At 46.7% G+C, this 16,080-nt stretch overlaps 3 protein-coding genes across 9 annotated transcripts; 1 reads left to right on the top strand and 2 right to left on the bottom strand.

Annotated features, from left to right (window-relative positions):
* On the bottom strand, positions 228–6,624 carry LOC8056542 (protein kinase PINOID 2). 5 transcript variants are annotated; one of them, XM_021457068.1, is made up of 6 exons: positions 6,463–6,624; positions 6,273–6,332; positions 3,600–3,670; positions 3,118–3,481; positions 1,884–2,806; positions 228–1,359 (listed from the first exon to the last, which is right to left on the bottom strand). In XM_021457068.1, the coding sequence occupies exons 5-6, from the start codon at positions 2,444–2,446 to the stop codon at positions 438–440; spliced, it is 1,485 nt and encodes a 494-aa protein (XP_021312743.1). In that variant the 5' UTR covers positions 2,447–2,806; positions 3,118–3,481; positions 3,600–3,670; positions 6,273–6,332; positions 6,463–6,624; the 3' UTR covers positions 228–437. The 5 variants fall into 5 exon arrangements, with proteins under 5 accessions (XP_021312743.1, XP_021312742.1, XP_021312741.1 ...); XM_021457067.1 differs by having other exon boundaries at positions 6,273–6,624; XM_021457066.1 differs by having other exon boundaries at positions 3,600–6,332.
* On the top strand, positions 6,760–10,399 carry LOC110433927 (monothiol glutaredoxin-S4, mitochondrial). Of its 3 annotated transcripts, none has more exons than XM_021457071.1 (8): positions 6,760–6,903; positions 7,280–7,354; positions 8,548–8,724; positions 8,846–8,945; positions 9,036–9,102; positions 9,796–9,874; positions 9,978–10,057; positions 10,171–10,399. In XM_021457071.1, the coding sequence occupies exons 2-7, from the start codon at positions 7,286–7,288 to the stop codon at positions 10,041–10,043; spliced, it is 558 nt and encodes a 185-aa protein (XP_021312746.1). In that variant the 5' UTR covers positions 6,760–6,903; positions 7,280–7,285; the 3' UTR covers positions 10,044–10,057; positions 10,171–10,399. The 3 variants fall into 3 exon arrangements, with proteins under 3 accessions (XP_021312746.1, XP_021312745.1, XP_021312744.1); XM_021457070.1 differs by having other exon boundaries at positions 6,761–6,903; positions 9,978–10,048; XM_021457069.1 differs by having other exon boundaries at positions 6,761–6,903; positions 9,978–10,399.
* On the bottom strand, positions 10,666–14,703 carry LOC110433928 (acyl-protein thioesterase 1 homolog 1). The gene is made up of 10 exons (XM_021457072.1): positions 14,520–14,703; positions 13,961–14,050; positions 13,756–13,861; positions 13,210–13,246; positions 13,021–13,090; positions 12,794–12,898; positions 12,184–12,334; positions 12,013–12,095; positions 11,123–11,216; positions 10,666–11,036 (listed from the first exon to the last, which is right to left on the bottom strand). The coding sequence occupies exons 2-10, from the start codon at positions 13,992–13,994 to the stop codon at positions 10,949–10,951; spliced, it is 768 nt and encodes a 255-aa protein (XP_021312747.1). The 5' UTR covers positions 13,995–14,050; positions 14,520–14,703; the 3' UTR covers positions 10,666–10,948.

Raw genomic sequence — 16,080 nt, 5'->3', positions numbered from 1 at the left:
CGCCGCTCCATGCCGCCCCCCGGACATCCACATCCGCCGCGCTCCGTGATTTCAGCTCGCTTCGCTTCAATCTCTACTACCCAGCCGGCAGCGTGCCTGCCACTGCTGGTCTGGATGCTGGATCGGAACCACACGCTTTCCACTGTAAGTAATGTCCATGGCACGGCCAAGGGAAGGTCTCTCTTTTAACAGGATCGATCCATCATGTTGCATGGGAGAGAAACTAGTAAAAACGAGAAGCTGCAAAAATCTTTATTGGCCAGATCGATACGCAACCACGATCCCTACAGCGAGCCTGATTGGTCCATGCATGCTCCGATCTTCAAGAGCGTGCGTACGTATACGTACGTACGTCGTGCTGCTCTATGTACACTTTCATCACCAACACATGCTGCCGTACTTCAAACGATCGAGATCGACGCCACGCAATCGACGACCTAGAAGTACTCGAAGCGCTCGTCGGACCGGGGGTTGTAGTTGTACGGCTCCTGCCGCTCCTTCCTGCTCATCATCAGCACCTTCTTCTGCGCCGGCGCCGGCGCCGGCACCACCGGCGGCTTGGGCACCTCGGGGGGACGGACTGACCTGACGAGCGCCCAGTTCACGCCCTTGAAGAAGTCGTGCCTCTTCACCTCCGCCGACCCCGTGCAGCTGCCCAGCCGCTTCTTGGGGTTCTTGGCCAGGAGCTGGGTCATCAGGTCCTGCGCGCGCAGGTGCTCGTCCCACTCCCTGCCGCTGGCCACCGCGACACGCGGGAAGGCCAGCGGCTGCTTGATGATGTTGACCAGCGTCTTCTCGTTGTTCTCGCCCTTGAACGGCGTCCGCCCGTACATCATCTCGTACATGAACACCCCCAGCGTCCACCAGTCGACGGCGCTGCCGTGGCCCTGCCCGGAGATCACCTCCGGCGCCAGGTACTCGTGCGTGCCCACGAACGACTTGGACCGCGCGGAGACAGGCTCCACTACCAGCTCCGGATTGCTGTCACCGGGCTCCGACGTCCTGTCGCCGGCGGCGCTGTCCGCCTCGCCGCCGTTGTCGCCGGGCTTTGGCGCGCCCTCCTTTGCTTTGCACTTGTGCACGCCGTTGAACAGGCACGACAGCACCGGCTGGATCGGCGGCACGCAGGACGGCTTCCCGGCGTCTGTTCTCCCGCCACCTGCAGCACTGACATTGTGGGGGAGGCTGTTGTGACGGAGCAGCCTCGGGACGACGTCGCACTTGAGGGAGAGGTCGAAGTCCGAGAGCATGATGTGGCCGTCGCCGCGCACGAGGACATTCTCCGGCTTGAGGTCCCTGTACACCACCCCCATCATGTGCAGGTACTCCAGGGCTAGCACCGTCTCGGCCACATAGAACCTGCCATCATTCGAATTGCCAACGATATCAGTTCACTGTCAGACAAATAAAGATACATAATCTGCTGTACTTCCACGCAAACCAACGTTTTTTTTGTTAACAAAGTTAACGTACTTCTCTTCTTTTCGCACAGAGATAATCACGCCTTTAATATAAATTGCATTCGACAATGATTCGGAGAGGATAAACATCGCCTGCTAGCTTGAGCATACAGTGGATCTATCGGCATACATGTCGCTATACATGCAGCGCAAATCATTAGCTTAGTTAAAGCCCTAGTGGTTCCAACAGATCTGCTTGGAAAGATTGACACGGCAAGACAAAAAGAGCCTGCTGAAAGCTATAGCACCGATGCACATGAAAAGAGGATCACTAGCTTAAAGCGTCATGCTTTTACAAAAGTGACACTGAAATAAACAAAGCTTGACCCTGAAACAGAACTTTGCTTACCAAGCCCCAGTTTCAGATGTGATGAGAACAAAAATGCTCATGCAGTCATGTGAAGTTCGGAAAATATACAGTACCTCGCCGAGGAGATGCTGAACCGCCTGCCGGGCTGCCGCTGCCGGGCAACATGCAAGTCCCCGCCGGGGCAGAACTCCATCACGAGGCAGGCGTAGTGCGACGCCTCGAAGTCGGCATACAATGTCGGCAGGAAGGGGTGGTCGAGCGTGCGAAGGATCTCACGCTCCACCTCCGCTCGCCGCAGCTTCTTGCGGAACGCCAGCGCGTCTTTGTCCACCACCTTCATGGCATACAGGCACCCGGTCGACCACGGCTCACGCAGCTGGCAGAGGTAGACGTTCCCCAGGTCGCCGCTGCCCAGACGCCGCACCAGGCGGAAGTGCTCCAGGCCGACGCGGCCTGAGGTAGCACGGACGCGCCTGATGGCCTCCCACTCGGCCTGGTTCGCCTTGTGAGGCTTGTGGCGGCATGACGCGGCTGGTGTATCCCAGCCTCGGCCGAAGGAGCGCACCGAGACCGAGCTTGAGCTGCCAATGTCACTGATCCAGCTCCTGCGGGAGCCTGGCGCCGTGAGCGAGGACCGGCTGCTGTCGTAGTCGGACTCCTCTTTGATGGTAGCCATTGAGGCTCCAAGACAGGAAGGCAACGCAGCGAGCGAGAGACCAAAGAGAAGCTAGGCTCTCTACCTCCCAGCTCCCTGTGTTACTATATATGCAGCTGTGAACTGTGGTTACCATGAGCTAATGTGTGGTCGTGTGGATGGCAAGTTTAAAAAATGTTTAAAGTCGCATAAGCCAGCTTTATGCTGTAGAGTATCTATTGTTATGTATATAACTATTCCCCAGGATCTAACAGGGTTTGATTCACCTTTTTCTCCACTTGCATGGATGATTACAGGCAAGAATCATTGCATCATTGGACCCCCAAGGCTAGTTGGAAACTACCTGGCTCAGTGTCCTCAACGCTCAAGCTGCTAGCTGCACTGCACAAAAGTAAACCCAAGCAGTAAGTATAGATGGGTAAAATGCGTATTGAAAGAAAAAAAACATGGAGAACTGGAATCATGCAATGAACTTTGCAACAGTTCCAGTGCAAGCATGGTGGTGGCATTGCTTTATGACTGCACGGGGTCACATGAAGAACCAACAGCAAGCAGGATGCTTTGGGATTAAAGAAGAGAAGATAACTGCTAAAGCTTTTGCAGTTGAAAGTTACACATGCATCACCCGTGAAGCAGCAATTACACAGCCACCTCCACCTCACAGCTGCTGAAACTATATAAAAGATGCTTACCCTTTCCTTCCTCTGCTGTCCTCCCACTCCTTCCTCTTTTCTTCCTCTTTTGGTACATGTCTTTAAGGGTTCATGTGATTCCATTTAGTGGCCACGTCAACCACTCAACCTTTCCATCTATTTCTCCCATGCCATGTTGCCTAGGCTGGTCACTTCTCCCGTTCTGCGTGTGAAGCAGGAAGGCTACAATAGCATTAAGACATGTCTTGTTTGTGCCAACAACTGTCCACGTTGAACCATGGCTAGTTTTGATTCTTGCGGCAGGCCATATTTGCAAGCTGCAGGGTGGTATTGAGCAGGTATAAAACTTATAGGCAGCCCATCTCCAAAATTTTCAAGGCGCTGTAATTCAGCGCATCTACAGCTGTAAGAAACAAAAGACAATTAGATGAAAACAAAGAATACAGCCATCATCGTACTACAAAAAGGCTCCATTGTCATGTCCAACAGTAGCAGTGAGAAATAGCAAAATTCAGTCTCACCAGGCATATCATGGAGCAAACATTGCTGCCCAATCGCCTCAGGTTTTCTGTCTTTTAGAACCTTTTTGCTTCTGCAAGAACCAACACAACAGCCATACGTCATATATACCCACGTATCAGTCAATGTATTGTACAATCCTGCTTTTTTCTCTCACAGGTCACAACCAACATGGCAGAGACAATGCAGCATGAAGAAGTTACTGGGACATCTCCAATTGGGATTGTGGGAACACAGAGAACACCGTATCTTGATAGCAGATCTGCCTGCCAACACAATGTCTGGTCGGTTTGGACAGACCCTTTTCGCAGTTTGCTAGTGCTATCTGACAATAGTTACAACTGTCTTTCACCAAAAAATAGATACTTGCAATTAGCAACTGAGTAATATCATGTAATGTGCATCGGACATTAATGCACCATAAGATTGTACATCCCTTCTGTAGATTCTGGAACTCAACTGGCTAAAACACAGATACATACCAGAACAAACTCAACCGGTATAGAAAAAACCACCATGTTCACAACTGACAATGTGGTAACAAAGAACTGACCAAATGAGGGAAAGAAACTAAAATTAAAATGGTCAAGAAAATTATATATGGAAACGCAACCTCCATCCATAAAAAAAAAACTCAACGTGAGGGGGTAAGACAGCCCCTGGGATTGAATTAAGATACTATTGATCTCACAAGTTAAGCATATACATCATCCTATTCAACAGTGTTTATGTATATGAAAGAAAAGAATGCAAGTAATGCGATTACACTTACATATACAACTGAATAAACTTGTCAGCTACTCAATCATTTCCAAATTATAAGATGTTTTGACTTTTCTAGATACATGGCTTTTATGTTTAGATACATAGTAAAACAATGTATTGAGAAAAGCCAAAATGTCTTATAAGTTGGAATGGATGGAGTACTATTCAACTAAACATGGATAACTAAGCATGGATTAAGAGAAGTTCTACAGTATTGTTCGTCAGTGGATCACTCTCTAGAGCCACAGCCACTTTTTTACTTTAGAGGACGATTCCATCGGCAAACACAAGAGAAAAGGTCTCCTACTGTAAAGCACAACCATTGGAATCATTGCCAAACAAGTCCAATTCAAAAAGTATCCTGACCAGGGCAAAAAAGTTTTGTTTCCCGCAATCATACCAACACTGTAGGTTACCAGATATCCTTGCCATTGCCTGCAGAAGAGCTCCAGTAATGCGTGGCCACCAGGCAGGTCCACACTCCACAAGCAAAAGGTAACAAGACAATAATAGAAGGAAGAAGGGAATATTCATCGGAGGAGTTGTCTAATCAACAGGAGCGTGATATAGCTTAAACCTCACTGAGCATGATACTGAACCGTGGCTTGTGTACTACCACCCAACTTTATTAGTAATCCATGAGTCAATGTACGGTTGGACCTGGTCCCATAATAAGGACAATTGTTTACTTAAAAGGATTAACAGTAAAAAAAGGTTAAATAAACTAATGTGGACAGCTTGAAGAAATGGTCCCGGGCCAACAGTGTCTAGAATTTGTTTTTAGTGAGGCAAGAATGCGTCTGCAGAAAAAGACTTAACAGTAAGAATCATTCTGTCATGGGCCAAAACTGCAACCCATAAACAACTCCTTTATCAGCACGTTTCCTGACTATCTCTGAGTCAGTGGTCCACACTACACAGTAGAAAGAAGTAGAAATAGAAAGTATGCATTTGATAACAAGAAGGTACGGACAGTTGCTTGGTCTAACTAAAATAAATATGAGGCTACCATATGGAAATATCATTAATGTATATACACAATAATACACAGTATTAGAATTGTGAATAACTGAAAGATTTGAACACTGCTAATAGTTCTTAAGAAGATGTGAAGGAAAAAGGTAGCAATAAGTTCCAGAAACAAAAGAGTAACGTAGGATCTTAAGAATCACAAATGTGTTTATGATTCTTCATATATGAAAAAGTATATCAAATAAATGCAGAATATGTTAAAAACAATAGGGGGATGCAAGGGTTTCAGATTGGCAGTTGGACTACTGGGAAATTTGAAATGCCAACTTACTTGTCCATCCATAGCTATTCAAATTGGTGAGCTTGATTTCCTCCCAAGAAATTACAACACTTAACATGAGGGCTTGTTTAGAGAGATTTTCTCAACACTCCCTCTTTTAAAGTACCAGAAACTGTGGACTATGCGCCCTTTTCAAGGTATATGGAACGACTTAGTGATCTTGCTTCTGGTTCTCTAGGTTGCTAAGCTGACCCATAAATGGTTCTGTGGTAGCAGTTTCAAACAATTTTGCAATTCCTAACAGAGATTTTTCCTGCAATCATGGTTGGGTACAATGTGTACTCCTAGAGTTTGGGGAATACAAGGTACTTCATTACCCAGCACTCCAGCAGCATACAATGCGCATTCGAATCATTAGCCACATTCTGCAACCTTTGCCTTTTCCGTGGCCAATCTACACGTCACGTGTCTAAGAATAACCAGCAGTGCCGGAAGTGCAAATTTGATTATTAACAAACCAACGACCACTATGACATTCATGCTGTAACTTAAGAAGTGATCTACTGTACTAGTAGCTGCAAGCCTCCAAACAATCGAGCACACTATTTCGCTGCACTGCACAGTTCATGTAACAACTCAAGAGCAGCCTAGTGCTTACCTACATAATTAGATCACCGCTCCTAGTGGCGCTGCGCCGGATTCCAATCGTCTACCTCCGCTACACCAAATCACATTCTCAGCGCCCTGATTACAAGGGAAGGCGATGCCCGCGCCCAGCAACGCCGCATTACTCCATCCCAACCAGTTCCAAGTGGGGGCGGGGGGTTGAACAAGCAAAGAGCACGCACCTCCCGGCCTCCCGGGGGCCGGGCATCTTGGAGGTAGCCAGGCAGGAAGCCCACAGGAAACGCCCGCTGCGAGATCTGAATTCTGATAGCCGATGCGCGCAGCCACCGCCCACCGCCGGACCGCCGGCGCTGCCTTTACGAACTGGTGATCGGATTATTTCTCATCAGCGAGTTGGGCCGCTGTCGGATTCTCTTCCAAAAGTTAAGTGCCCGTCTCCGAATTCAACAAATTGGGCTTCTAAGAAACACCCCCTCTAAAGAGAAGAGATGAAAGGCCACACTGGGCCGTGCCCATGGTAAGCCCGCTACAGAGGAGAATGACTAGTCCCATTGGCCTCCTCCGCTGCAGGTTCTCGCCGACTCCCCTTCTTCTCCGACCTTCGCCGCTCGCCCGCGGCGGCGCCTCCTCCCCTCCCACTCCTCGTCGTCGATCTCGTCTCGGTGAGTCTCCTCTTAGTCCCACACATCTTTGCTGCACTGCACCCGTGTCTCCTCCTCGCACCCGACCACGCCACGGCCTCCTCCTCCTCCTCAACTTATGTCGTCGAGTCGTCTGACGGCGAGAGAATCCGCGCCATCACTGCTGTGGTGGGGTGGGATTCCTTATCGATGGACATGGACCAAATTATCTGTCGATAACTCTTTCTACTGGCCAGACATTGTCTAGGGTTTGGGGCCTGCTGCCTGCACAAGCTGTTCCGTTCTTACCTCCCGTGTACCGCGAGCTCGTTATTTCTGAGTGGGGTTTAGTTGTTGAATTTTCGGTTCAATTGCTGGATCCCTTGTTTAATCGCGGTGTTGGTTTTTTCCGCTGCAGGGTACCATGGCGAGATTACTCTCCACCGCCCTCGCGAAGGGACTTATGAGATCGTCCCGCGCATGGACACCAGCTGTAGGACTCTTGTACCCATTCCGTGAAATTAACGGTTTTATGTCATCGTTGTCTATCACGAAATGCTAATACCATGATGAGATTGTTTGGCGGAGTTGATGTGATCTTAGTTTCACACCCATTTCCTTCTGGGTCACTAGCGTGCATCAGGGGTTTGGAATTGGATTCACACGAGTTTTAAGCACTGTGCAGGGGTATGGAATTGAATTCACATGATTTTTGTGCAGTCATCTCTATTCCGAGTTTCTACTGTGCGGTTGAGTAATATACTCTGTAAAATTTTCAGATTTTCAGCGAGTTGGCTTAATTCCGAGATTCTAATGAGCAATTAAGCAACTGTGTATCTGTAGTTTTTGGAATTGTAGTGCACCTAATACATGCAACCAGTTTCCAACGTCTAATTGGTTCCCCTTGCTAAATTTTAGTTAGCTAAACTTTAATCACTTTAGTAGCTAAAGTTCCAAACACATTGATTAAAAGGAGCTAAAATAATTTAGTTTCATTAGTCACCCAAGAGTAGCTAAAATAATTTTAGCTAGCTAAAATTTAGCAAGGGGAACCAAACAGGCCCATGTTGCCTCACCAGTAAGCTGGAATCTGTTTCCATTAGTGCTGCCATGGTCTCCATGAGGCAAATCCATCCTATGTTCCATCTAATTAGAATACTAATGGGATGTGGTCACAGCCTTTTTTTTGGTTTGGCATTAGGTGTAATGTCAGAATCTTAACTTTGGGTAGCAACTTTCTAGTTTTCTACACCTGTATTTCAAAAAAAAATGGTCAACCCATTCTGTGTGCTTTGTTTGCTGCACATATGAATCATCAGGAACTCGTATCCATATTGTGACTTAGTATAAGTGTTAAGCTGCTTTTGTGCCCTAGCTGATAAAGAGGTAAAGAAGCACCCAACCCCTTCATGTCCTTTGTATGCTGCATATATAATCATCAGGGAACTCTAATATAATATGTGTGTGAAGCCACCTTCTGTGCCCTAGTTGATAATGAATAATCAGGGAATTTGTAAGGTGTACATTTTTCTCTCTCTTGCCTGAATGTGACGTATGTATGTGTTCATCACTTCGCCCACTTTAAGATTGAGCATACTGGGTGTATGCTGTATTTTTTTTTCTGTTTGTGTTTACCTCCTAATTTTCTTCCTGTGTCTCTTCTTTGCATGATAACTGGAATTGCAGGCTGTGTCACGACCAGCTATCCAGCAGTTTATGAACTACTCATCAGGTCTTGGCGGTGCTCCTAATACAAATGGGGACTCAATGGCAACACGAGTAGCTGCTGATCACGATACACATCAAGATTTTCAGCCAACAAGTAAAAGTTCAGACATGTCTTTCAGTGACATTGTTGCTCAGGTTTGCATTGTGCTTATTAATAATCTTTCAGAACAATTCTGATTAAAGCATTTAACTTTGACACAAGTACCTAATCGGTCAAAATCTGAAGTTTAATTTCCCACAATAAACACCTTGGCAGGATGTCAAGGAGCACCCTGTCGTCATCTATATGAAGGGTTATCCTGATGCTCCTAGGTGTGGATTCAGTGCATTAGCAGTGAAGGTCCTCCAGCAATATGGTAAGTTGGCTATAAATGCGGATTGTTTCAAATGCAAATTGATAATCAGTTTGCTCTGCAAGTTCTGAAGGCTAATCTTGTCTGTTGCAGGTGTCCCCATCAGTGCTAGAGATATTCTTTCAGATCTCAAGCTCAAAGAAAGTGTTAAAGCATACAGGTAGGTATCTTCATATACTATTGTGTGTTGTTAGATAATATGTGGTAACAGCTTGTCTTGAAATGGTAAGAGATCTGGCCTGGGATGGATTATCTCAGTGTTGGTGAGGGAAGAGGACCTATTTGGGAGGGCTTCTCTTGGCTCTCCTTTACCCAGAGGAGGGAGAGCTATGATATTTTTTCGAGCTTCACCAGCTCCCAGGACATTTCTGGGAGAGAGATAAATGGCTTCTTGCTACAGTACAAGATTACCTATAAGCTAGAGCCATTTTGGGAGAAGCCTCCAAAATGGGGACATAGTGTTTTTTAGGTCAACCTAAAGAGCCGAGAGGACAGGCAACTTAATGATTTCTGAAAAAATAAGGGGATAGAGAACTGAACTGATCATTTGTTGAAGTTGATTACTAAAAAATTTTCAGAAGGAGCAAAATGAGTTCAGATACCAAGCCCATATTGGCATTTGGTTTGGTCGAGAATATCATGAAAATCTATATTCAGTACTAGTGACTAGTGATTATAGTCTGCCCTGTATAACGATGTTATCTTCCTGTTCTTTAGTTGAATTGCATTATACTATGATATATGAATCTGAGACAGATTATATATGATGCATCATTTTGCTGCTGCTTATGCCAGATTCAGCTAATGCTTACACTTTATAAGTTTAAATGTTTACTTTCTTTTATTTGTGCAGTAACTGGCCTACGTTTCCACAAATATTTATCAAAGGAGAGTTTGTTGGGGGCTCTGATATCATACTCACCATGCACCAGGCAAGTGAGCTCATCACCGCTGGTTTTAATTTTTTTTAATCTAGTTACTGTATGATCCAGATAGCATTAAACTAATACTGAATTATTCTTGCACTTTCTTCAGAAGGGTGAACTGAAGGAACTGCTTGGTGATATTGCACAAAAAGGCGAACAAAGTGGTTCGTCATGAAAGTGGTATTTATGGTGCAAACTTCTCGGACTGGATGTTCTTTCTCAGAAGGTTTTTGGTGATCTTGCGTTGTCATCCTGTGGCCTCGGATTTGAATATGTTCCGTGTTTTCTTCTGTTCTTGCCAGTTGTGATGGAAGATCCACTGAAGGCTCAACTGCAGGACAGCAGGAGTAACCAAAGTTCTTGTTCTTGATAAATAATAAATGCTAATGCTCGACGCTGTTCTTTTTATGCATTAAGTTGTTTTTAAACTGAATCGGTGCTGTTGAAACATGTAATTAGTACGTGACATGCTCATACGCTCTATGTTTCGTACTTTTTTACAGTAACTATTTTTGCTTTGTCCTACCCGAACATATGTACTGCTTTGTTCCACTAGAGTCCAGAGCTCATCTGCACGCGAGATATAGCACACTTTGTACTCGTTTGTGCCTGTGTTTACAGTCATCTATGCAACCATAACGGCCCGGGAGTAGCGACAATATTATACAATAGACAAACAAAATGATTCGAGTCCAGGCAGACCATACACGGTGCATTGGTGCAAGTGCCCATTGCAGGACATCTCCATGGCACACGGAGAAAGCATAACATCACCAATCCCTGCATTGGTGCAACCATTGCAGGACATCTCCATATACACGGAGAAAGCAAAACATCACAACCCCAAATCGGAAAACAGAATATTTGAACAAACATTATCCGTGCCACAACCAAATCGACGTAGACCAAAATATGGAAATTATAAGCGTACAGCATTCGCAGACAAGCCTGCGTGAGAAAAACTAGAACATGGCCGTATACCCAAGCCCAAATTTGCTATTAAACCATTTACCTCCCTGGAACAGACACCGGGTATTATTTGGACACCGCCATTGCGAGCTTTCTCGCAACATTTTCTGATCAAGATGACTTAGTGCCGAGCGCCAAATTTGCTGTGAGCCATTTGCAAACTTCATCCATCTCCTCTGGAACAGTGTAGTGCCCAAGACTGCAAGGAGAGTGATCATCATGAGAAAAGAAATATAGAAAACTGCAACTTAAGTGAAGTGTAGCTGAATTGGGGAGATATAAAACCTATTGTATGACTTGAATAGCACATTGGAGAAGCCATTTGCCTTCAAGGCATCAGCAGATCTCTCCCCGTGCTTGTAGAGAACTACATCATCAGCTGCATAAAATGTTGAAATGGAACATAAATTACTGAAGGTGGCAATTTGTCCTTTATTTATGGATCATCAGAAAGAACATTTTAAGACATTTCAAAAGAAGAAAGTAAGGAAGGACTGACTTTGTACTAGTAGTGTTTTCCTTATGCATCATGAAATCAAATTTATATCATTTCAAAGACATGAACTAAATATTGTGCTCCTGTTAGCTCTAACATACAAAGAGAAGAAAGCGACACAAGTTTTCTGATGGGCACAACTACAAGTATAAACAACTAAACAAGGCAGCACTCTTTGAATTTCAAGCATGCTGCATAAAATCAACCCAAACATTTCAAAGGACCATTAAATCTGCTACAAGGAAAAAAATGTATGGCCATTCCTGCTTTGCACAGTTGCATTTGCACTAGAGAGGCTACTACCGTCAGCAGAAATATGACAGCTTGTTTTCTAATGGATCATGGATGGTGGTCTAGGCTAGCCAGATCAAGATATAGTAGTTTGCATTGCAATATGATATGGTTCACACATACGGCTAGTGTTGATATGAAGTGTTACAAGCAAGATTGACTCATTAGCTAGCCCCCCTTTCTACCGAGTGGATAACAATGCATGTCATATTTAAAACTTGGTTTATCATGATATATTATGCCTTTACGATGATCGTGTACAAACTCCATGTCTCCAGGTTGAACGTTAGAACTTAGAACCCTCCCGACACACAAACATGCTTATATCAAGCCAAGCATAGAACTATGATAGAAATTTGTCATGTCAAGATACACAACAGGTATGCACCTTTTCCATGACAGAGCAAAAGAGGTATTGATGAAGCCTTTTGTGCAGCCTCTGGTGAGGCTTCAATTCTGTTCTTCAAGGTCCTGGATGACCAGAAATCATGTACATCAACAAAACCCAAGCATTTTCACTAAAACATATACCACACAATATCATAGGAATAGGACAAACCTGGCACATGGAAGCCAGCCACTAAGTCCAACGGCAAGACTTAGGTTCACAGGGTATGGATTCCCATTCCCATATTTTCCATGAGCAAAGCATGTTGCAGAGTACAGAGCAGTAGCAGCACCCATACTAAAGCCACCAACACCAAGTTTGACTGCAATTATTAATGGAGATTGGAGCACCAAAGATTACCAAGATAGTTCAATGTTCATGGAAAAGATCTAGAAGGGTTTTTTAGTCACCAAATTAACATGTTAGAATAGCCTGTTTCTGAGAGCACACACATGCTCTTTAGAAGAAAAAAAAACGAAGTTTCGCAAAGCGTATAGAACATATTTAAGAAGCACACCCTATACTGGAAAAGAAGGTACCAAAAAAAACAACAAAAGCAATACGAGCAATCTTGCTAAAGGCCTGTTCGTTTGTTCAGGAATGCACCAGGAATTGTTCCAACTGCTCAAATCTTGTATAAATCTGACAAGCAATCCAGGTTGGAATCATTCCAGGGTAGGATTTGCTACTACCGAACGAGCCCTAAGATGGGCAGAAGAAAACAAACAAACAACCAAGTAATCCCATCGAACAAGAAAGGTAGGGGCGATGGGAACCATACTGTCAGCAGGTTCAGTCGACAACAAATTCGCAACATGTGCTGCTGAGGCATCCATGCCCTCAATGTCATCAGGAGCATCCTCAGAAAGATCAGCAACATCAAACCCTGCAAATCCAGAAATGGCACAGCAGTAAACATGTATTACGTATAAGACAGACATCAATATGAAAGGATTTGATAACATTCTTAAGCAGGGAGAAACATGTAGATAACAAAAAAAAACCTACATGCTGTGGAGGGGAACCCGCCAAACACTGACACAGGCCTTGAAGGTGCAGTGGGGCATATCCATTTTATCTGAGCAGAGCAAAGTTACAGACAAAAAAAATACCATACTGGATTTCAGCAAAAGGTGCAAGGTTAAACCACCACAGGAAATTAAAACATTGCATATTTGAATCTATAACCTAACTTACATTAGGAAGGGGAAGAGTTTCCAGTAGTTGAGACCAGCTGCAATGTAAGTCAAACACATCATTGGTGACAGTAGCTTCAAATTGTATAATACTTTCTTTCTTTTTTGCGAGTATTCAAATTGTATAATACAGAACTGTTCTTCGAGAAAGCAACAATCCAGCATCTTTATGTGCAAATACACAGCATGCTAGATGTTCATAACAGTCAAGAAATAACAATGGTGTAATTTTGTAGACGACAGGGCAGGTCAGAGCAGGTGTTATTCCAATGAACAATGGTGCAATAACTCTCTCATCGGTCGAGCATTCACCATTCCAAGCACGCAAGAAGCTGATGCTGATAAACTTATGTTCCAAACAATACGACATGAAGCATGAGATTTTCTGCGCTACCGCTATCTACAGTTAGTTCATAACATCTGGAGAAGGGTATACCGAGCTTATGGACATGGTTCATTACTTCATCATCTATTTAATCTAAGCACACCAAACTCCACAAGCACACCATTCAAAAGTACAGGTGAATTGAGCAGGTGGATTCCATACCTGGCTCCATTGTCCCCAAGGCCGTGGAGCCAGACAATGGTGGCCTTGTGCGTGCCCTTGGGCCTCACCACATGCGTTCTCCCGTACTCAAACGGCCTCTTCGCACCTGCATCCAATCCATATTCATTCCAATAACCCCCCAACGCCGTAAAGGTAAAACAGAAACCGCTCAGGCGCAGCAATCAGCAATGGAAGCAAAGCGTACCGGATGCGACGGAGCTGCTGCCGCCGAAGCTCATCCCGCGAACAATCGCCGCGCCTCCACACCCCCTCCTCGCTACAAGGCCCGCCAACGCTGCAATCCCAGCAACAACAACAACGACGACGACGACTCAGCAGCCGACCAGCGGCCCAGCGGGAGCAGATAAAGGGCGACGCGGTGCGCGCGTGCGTACGAGGGAGCAGCGGCGGGGCTTGGGGATCGGGGAAAAGGCGGATTTGGGCGGCGGAAAAGGGGTGCGCCTTTTTGGGTGGCGCTGGTGGGTGCGGGAATCTGCAGGAGACCGCAGGCAGGCAGGCGCCACCCCACCTCCACCTCTCTCTGTGCGGAGCGCTCCGCCTCTGCGCCACGCCACATGAGCTGCGCGTGGTGGTGATGGCGGTGGGGTGGCAGGCAGGCAAGCAGCCAGACAGCCAGGCACGCGCCAAAGATGGAACAGTAACAGGCAGCACGGATTCGGAAAAGCGGTCGCCCAGTTGAGTTGAGGGAGGAGAGAGAGAGGGGGAGGGAGGGAGGGAGGAGAGAGAGGTTGGGATTCGCAAACCTGCCGGCGACGAGGTGGTTTTGCAGGGGACCGGAGGAGGAGGAGGAGGAGGTCGTCGTCGCGGAGCGCCGGCCGAGGCGAGGAGGCGACAGGGGAGCTCGTTCCAGTGGCCGTCCGGATCCTTCTGCTCGTGGGGGTTGGTCCGTCGGTTACTCCAGTTCTGTTGTGACCACTGACTTGCTGTGCGGTGGGTTGTTCGCTTCGGGACTGGGCTATTTGGACTTCGGGGGCCTGGGCTCCAGGCCCTGGTACGTTTGGGCACCGTGTGCTACGTCCTTGTAAAAAAAATGTTTTTTTTTTCGCCTGAGATGCTGATGGTTCATATGTGCCGGTACTTTTTTTCGGAACGTCTACGATTACTGTCTTTTAAAACTGTCTTGTTACACACGGATCTATTTGTTGTTAGTTCATGGCAACACATGGGCAGTTGTTAATAATGCTAGGCCGCTAAGGAAGCGGTCAAGCTCGTCCCCGTGACTATAGGATGTTGATATAGAATTGCATTGACATTGTCTATGGTTAGTTGTAGTGCCTTGTTAAATAAAAGGGAATGTCATGTTGCAACAAAGAGTTTAACATTATACCGTGCATGGATGATGAGTTCTATGACCACAGCTCATCTTTGTCCATGTCCTATTTGTCCTACTTTCATGCACAAATCAAGTTCCAGTTGTCAAAAAAAAACCCACACTCTTCTCTGCAAATAATGACCGGCTGGCCACGGGAAAGCTAAGTGCTAGATAAGAGCTTGCCTAGCGAACCATATAGAGTGTGTTTGGTTCATTTCTTAAATAAGTCTGGCTAGCTAAATTAAGTCTGGCTAGTCCAAGCCTGTCCCTAGCTAGCCAATCCTTACTTGTTTGATTGCCTGCACTATACCAACCTGGCTAGCCTTAGAGTATGTTCGGTTGCCTGATTTATTGAGATAGAGTTACCTCTTCTCTCAATCAGTAGGATTATCCTCTTTCAGACATTTCCTCGAGCAGGATGAGCATGGAGGTCACCGTCGTTTGCTGGGCCAACAGCGAAGAAGGCGCGCGTCAACCACATCCCATGCCGCGGCGGCGGAGGCGCCAACACCAAGAGGCAGCAGCAGCCGCCGGTCCCATCGTCCTCGGCGCCTCAGCCATGAGACAGTCGGAGTCCTCGGCACCGGTGACACGGAAGCGCGGGGCCGCCTAAGCAAAAGGTGTGCATCGCCGCGCAGCGGTTCGGCACCAGCAAGGCCACGCCGTGCAGCGATAAAGGTGGGAGCGCCAGCGTGGGTGAAGGGCGGGAGGTGACAATCCGCGTGGCGACGTTCAATGCGGCCATGTTCTCCATGGCACCCGCGGTGTCCGGCGAGGCGGCGCCGGCAGCGGCAACGGCAGCGGGGGCGGGGGCGAGCGTCGGGCTCCCCGGCAGCCCGCGGCGGCTCGCCCAAGAGCATCCTCAAGGCGCAGGCGGCGGCGAACCTAGTGCGGTCGCCGAGCAAGGCGCGCGTGTCCATCAACCTCCACGACAACGAGATCACCCTGAAGCGGACCCGGATGTGGCGCGGCGGCGGAGGCGCCAACACAAA

The sequence above is a fragment of the Sorghum bicolor genome, chromosome 3 (genome assembly GCF_000003195.3).
Source record: "Sorghum bicolor cultivar BTx623 chromosome 3, Sorghum_bicolor_NCBIv3, whole genome shotgun sequence".
Taxonomy (NCBI): Eukaryota; Viridiplantae; Streptophyta; class Magnoliopsida; order Poales; family Poaceae; genus Sorghum; species Sorghum bicolor.
Note: the sequence above shows the minus strand (reverse complement) of the source record. Positions and strands in the feature narration are given on the sequence as shown.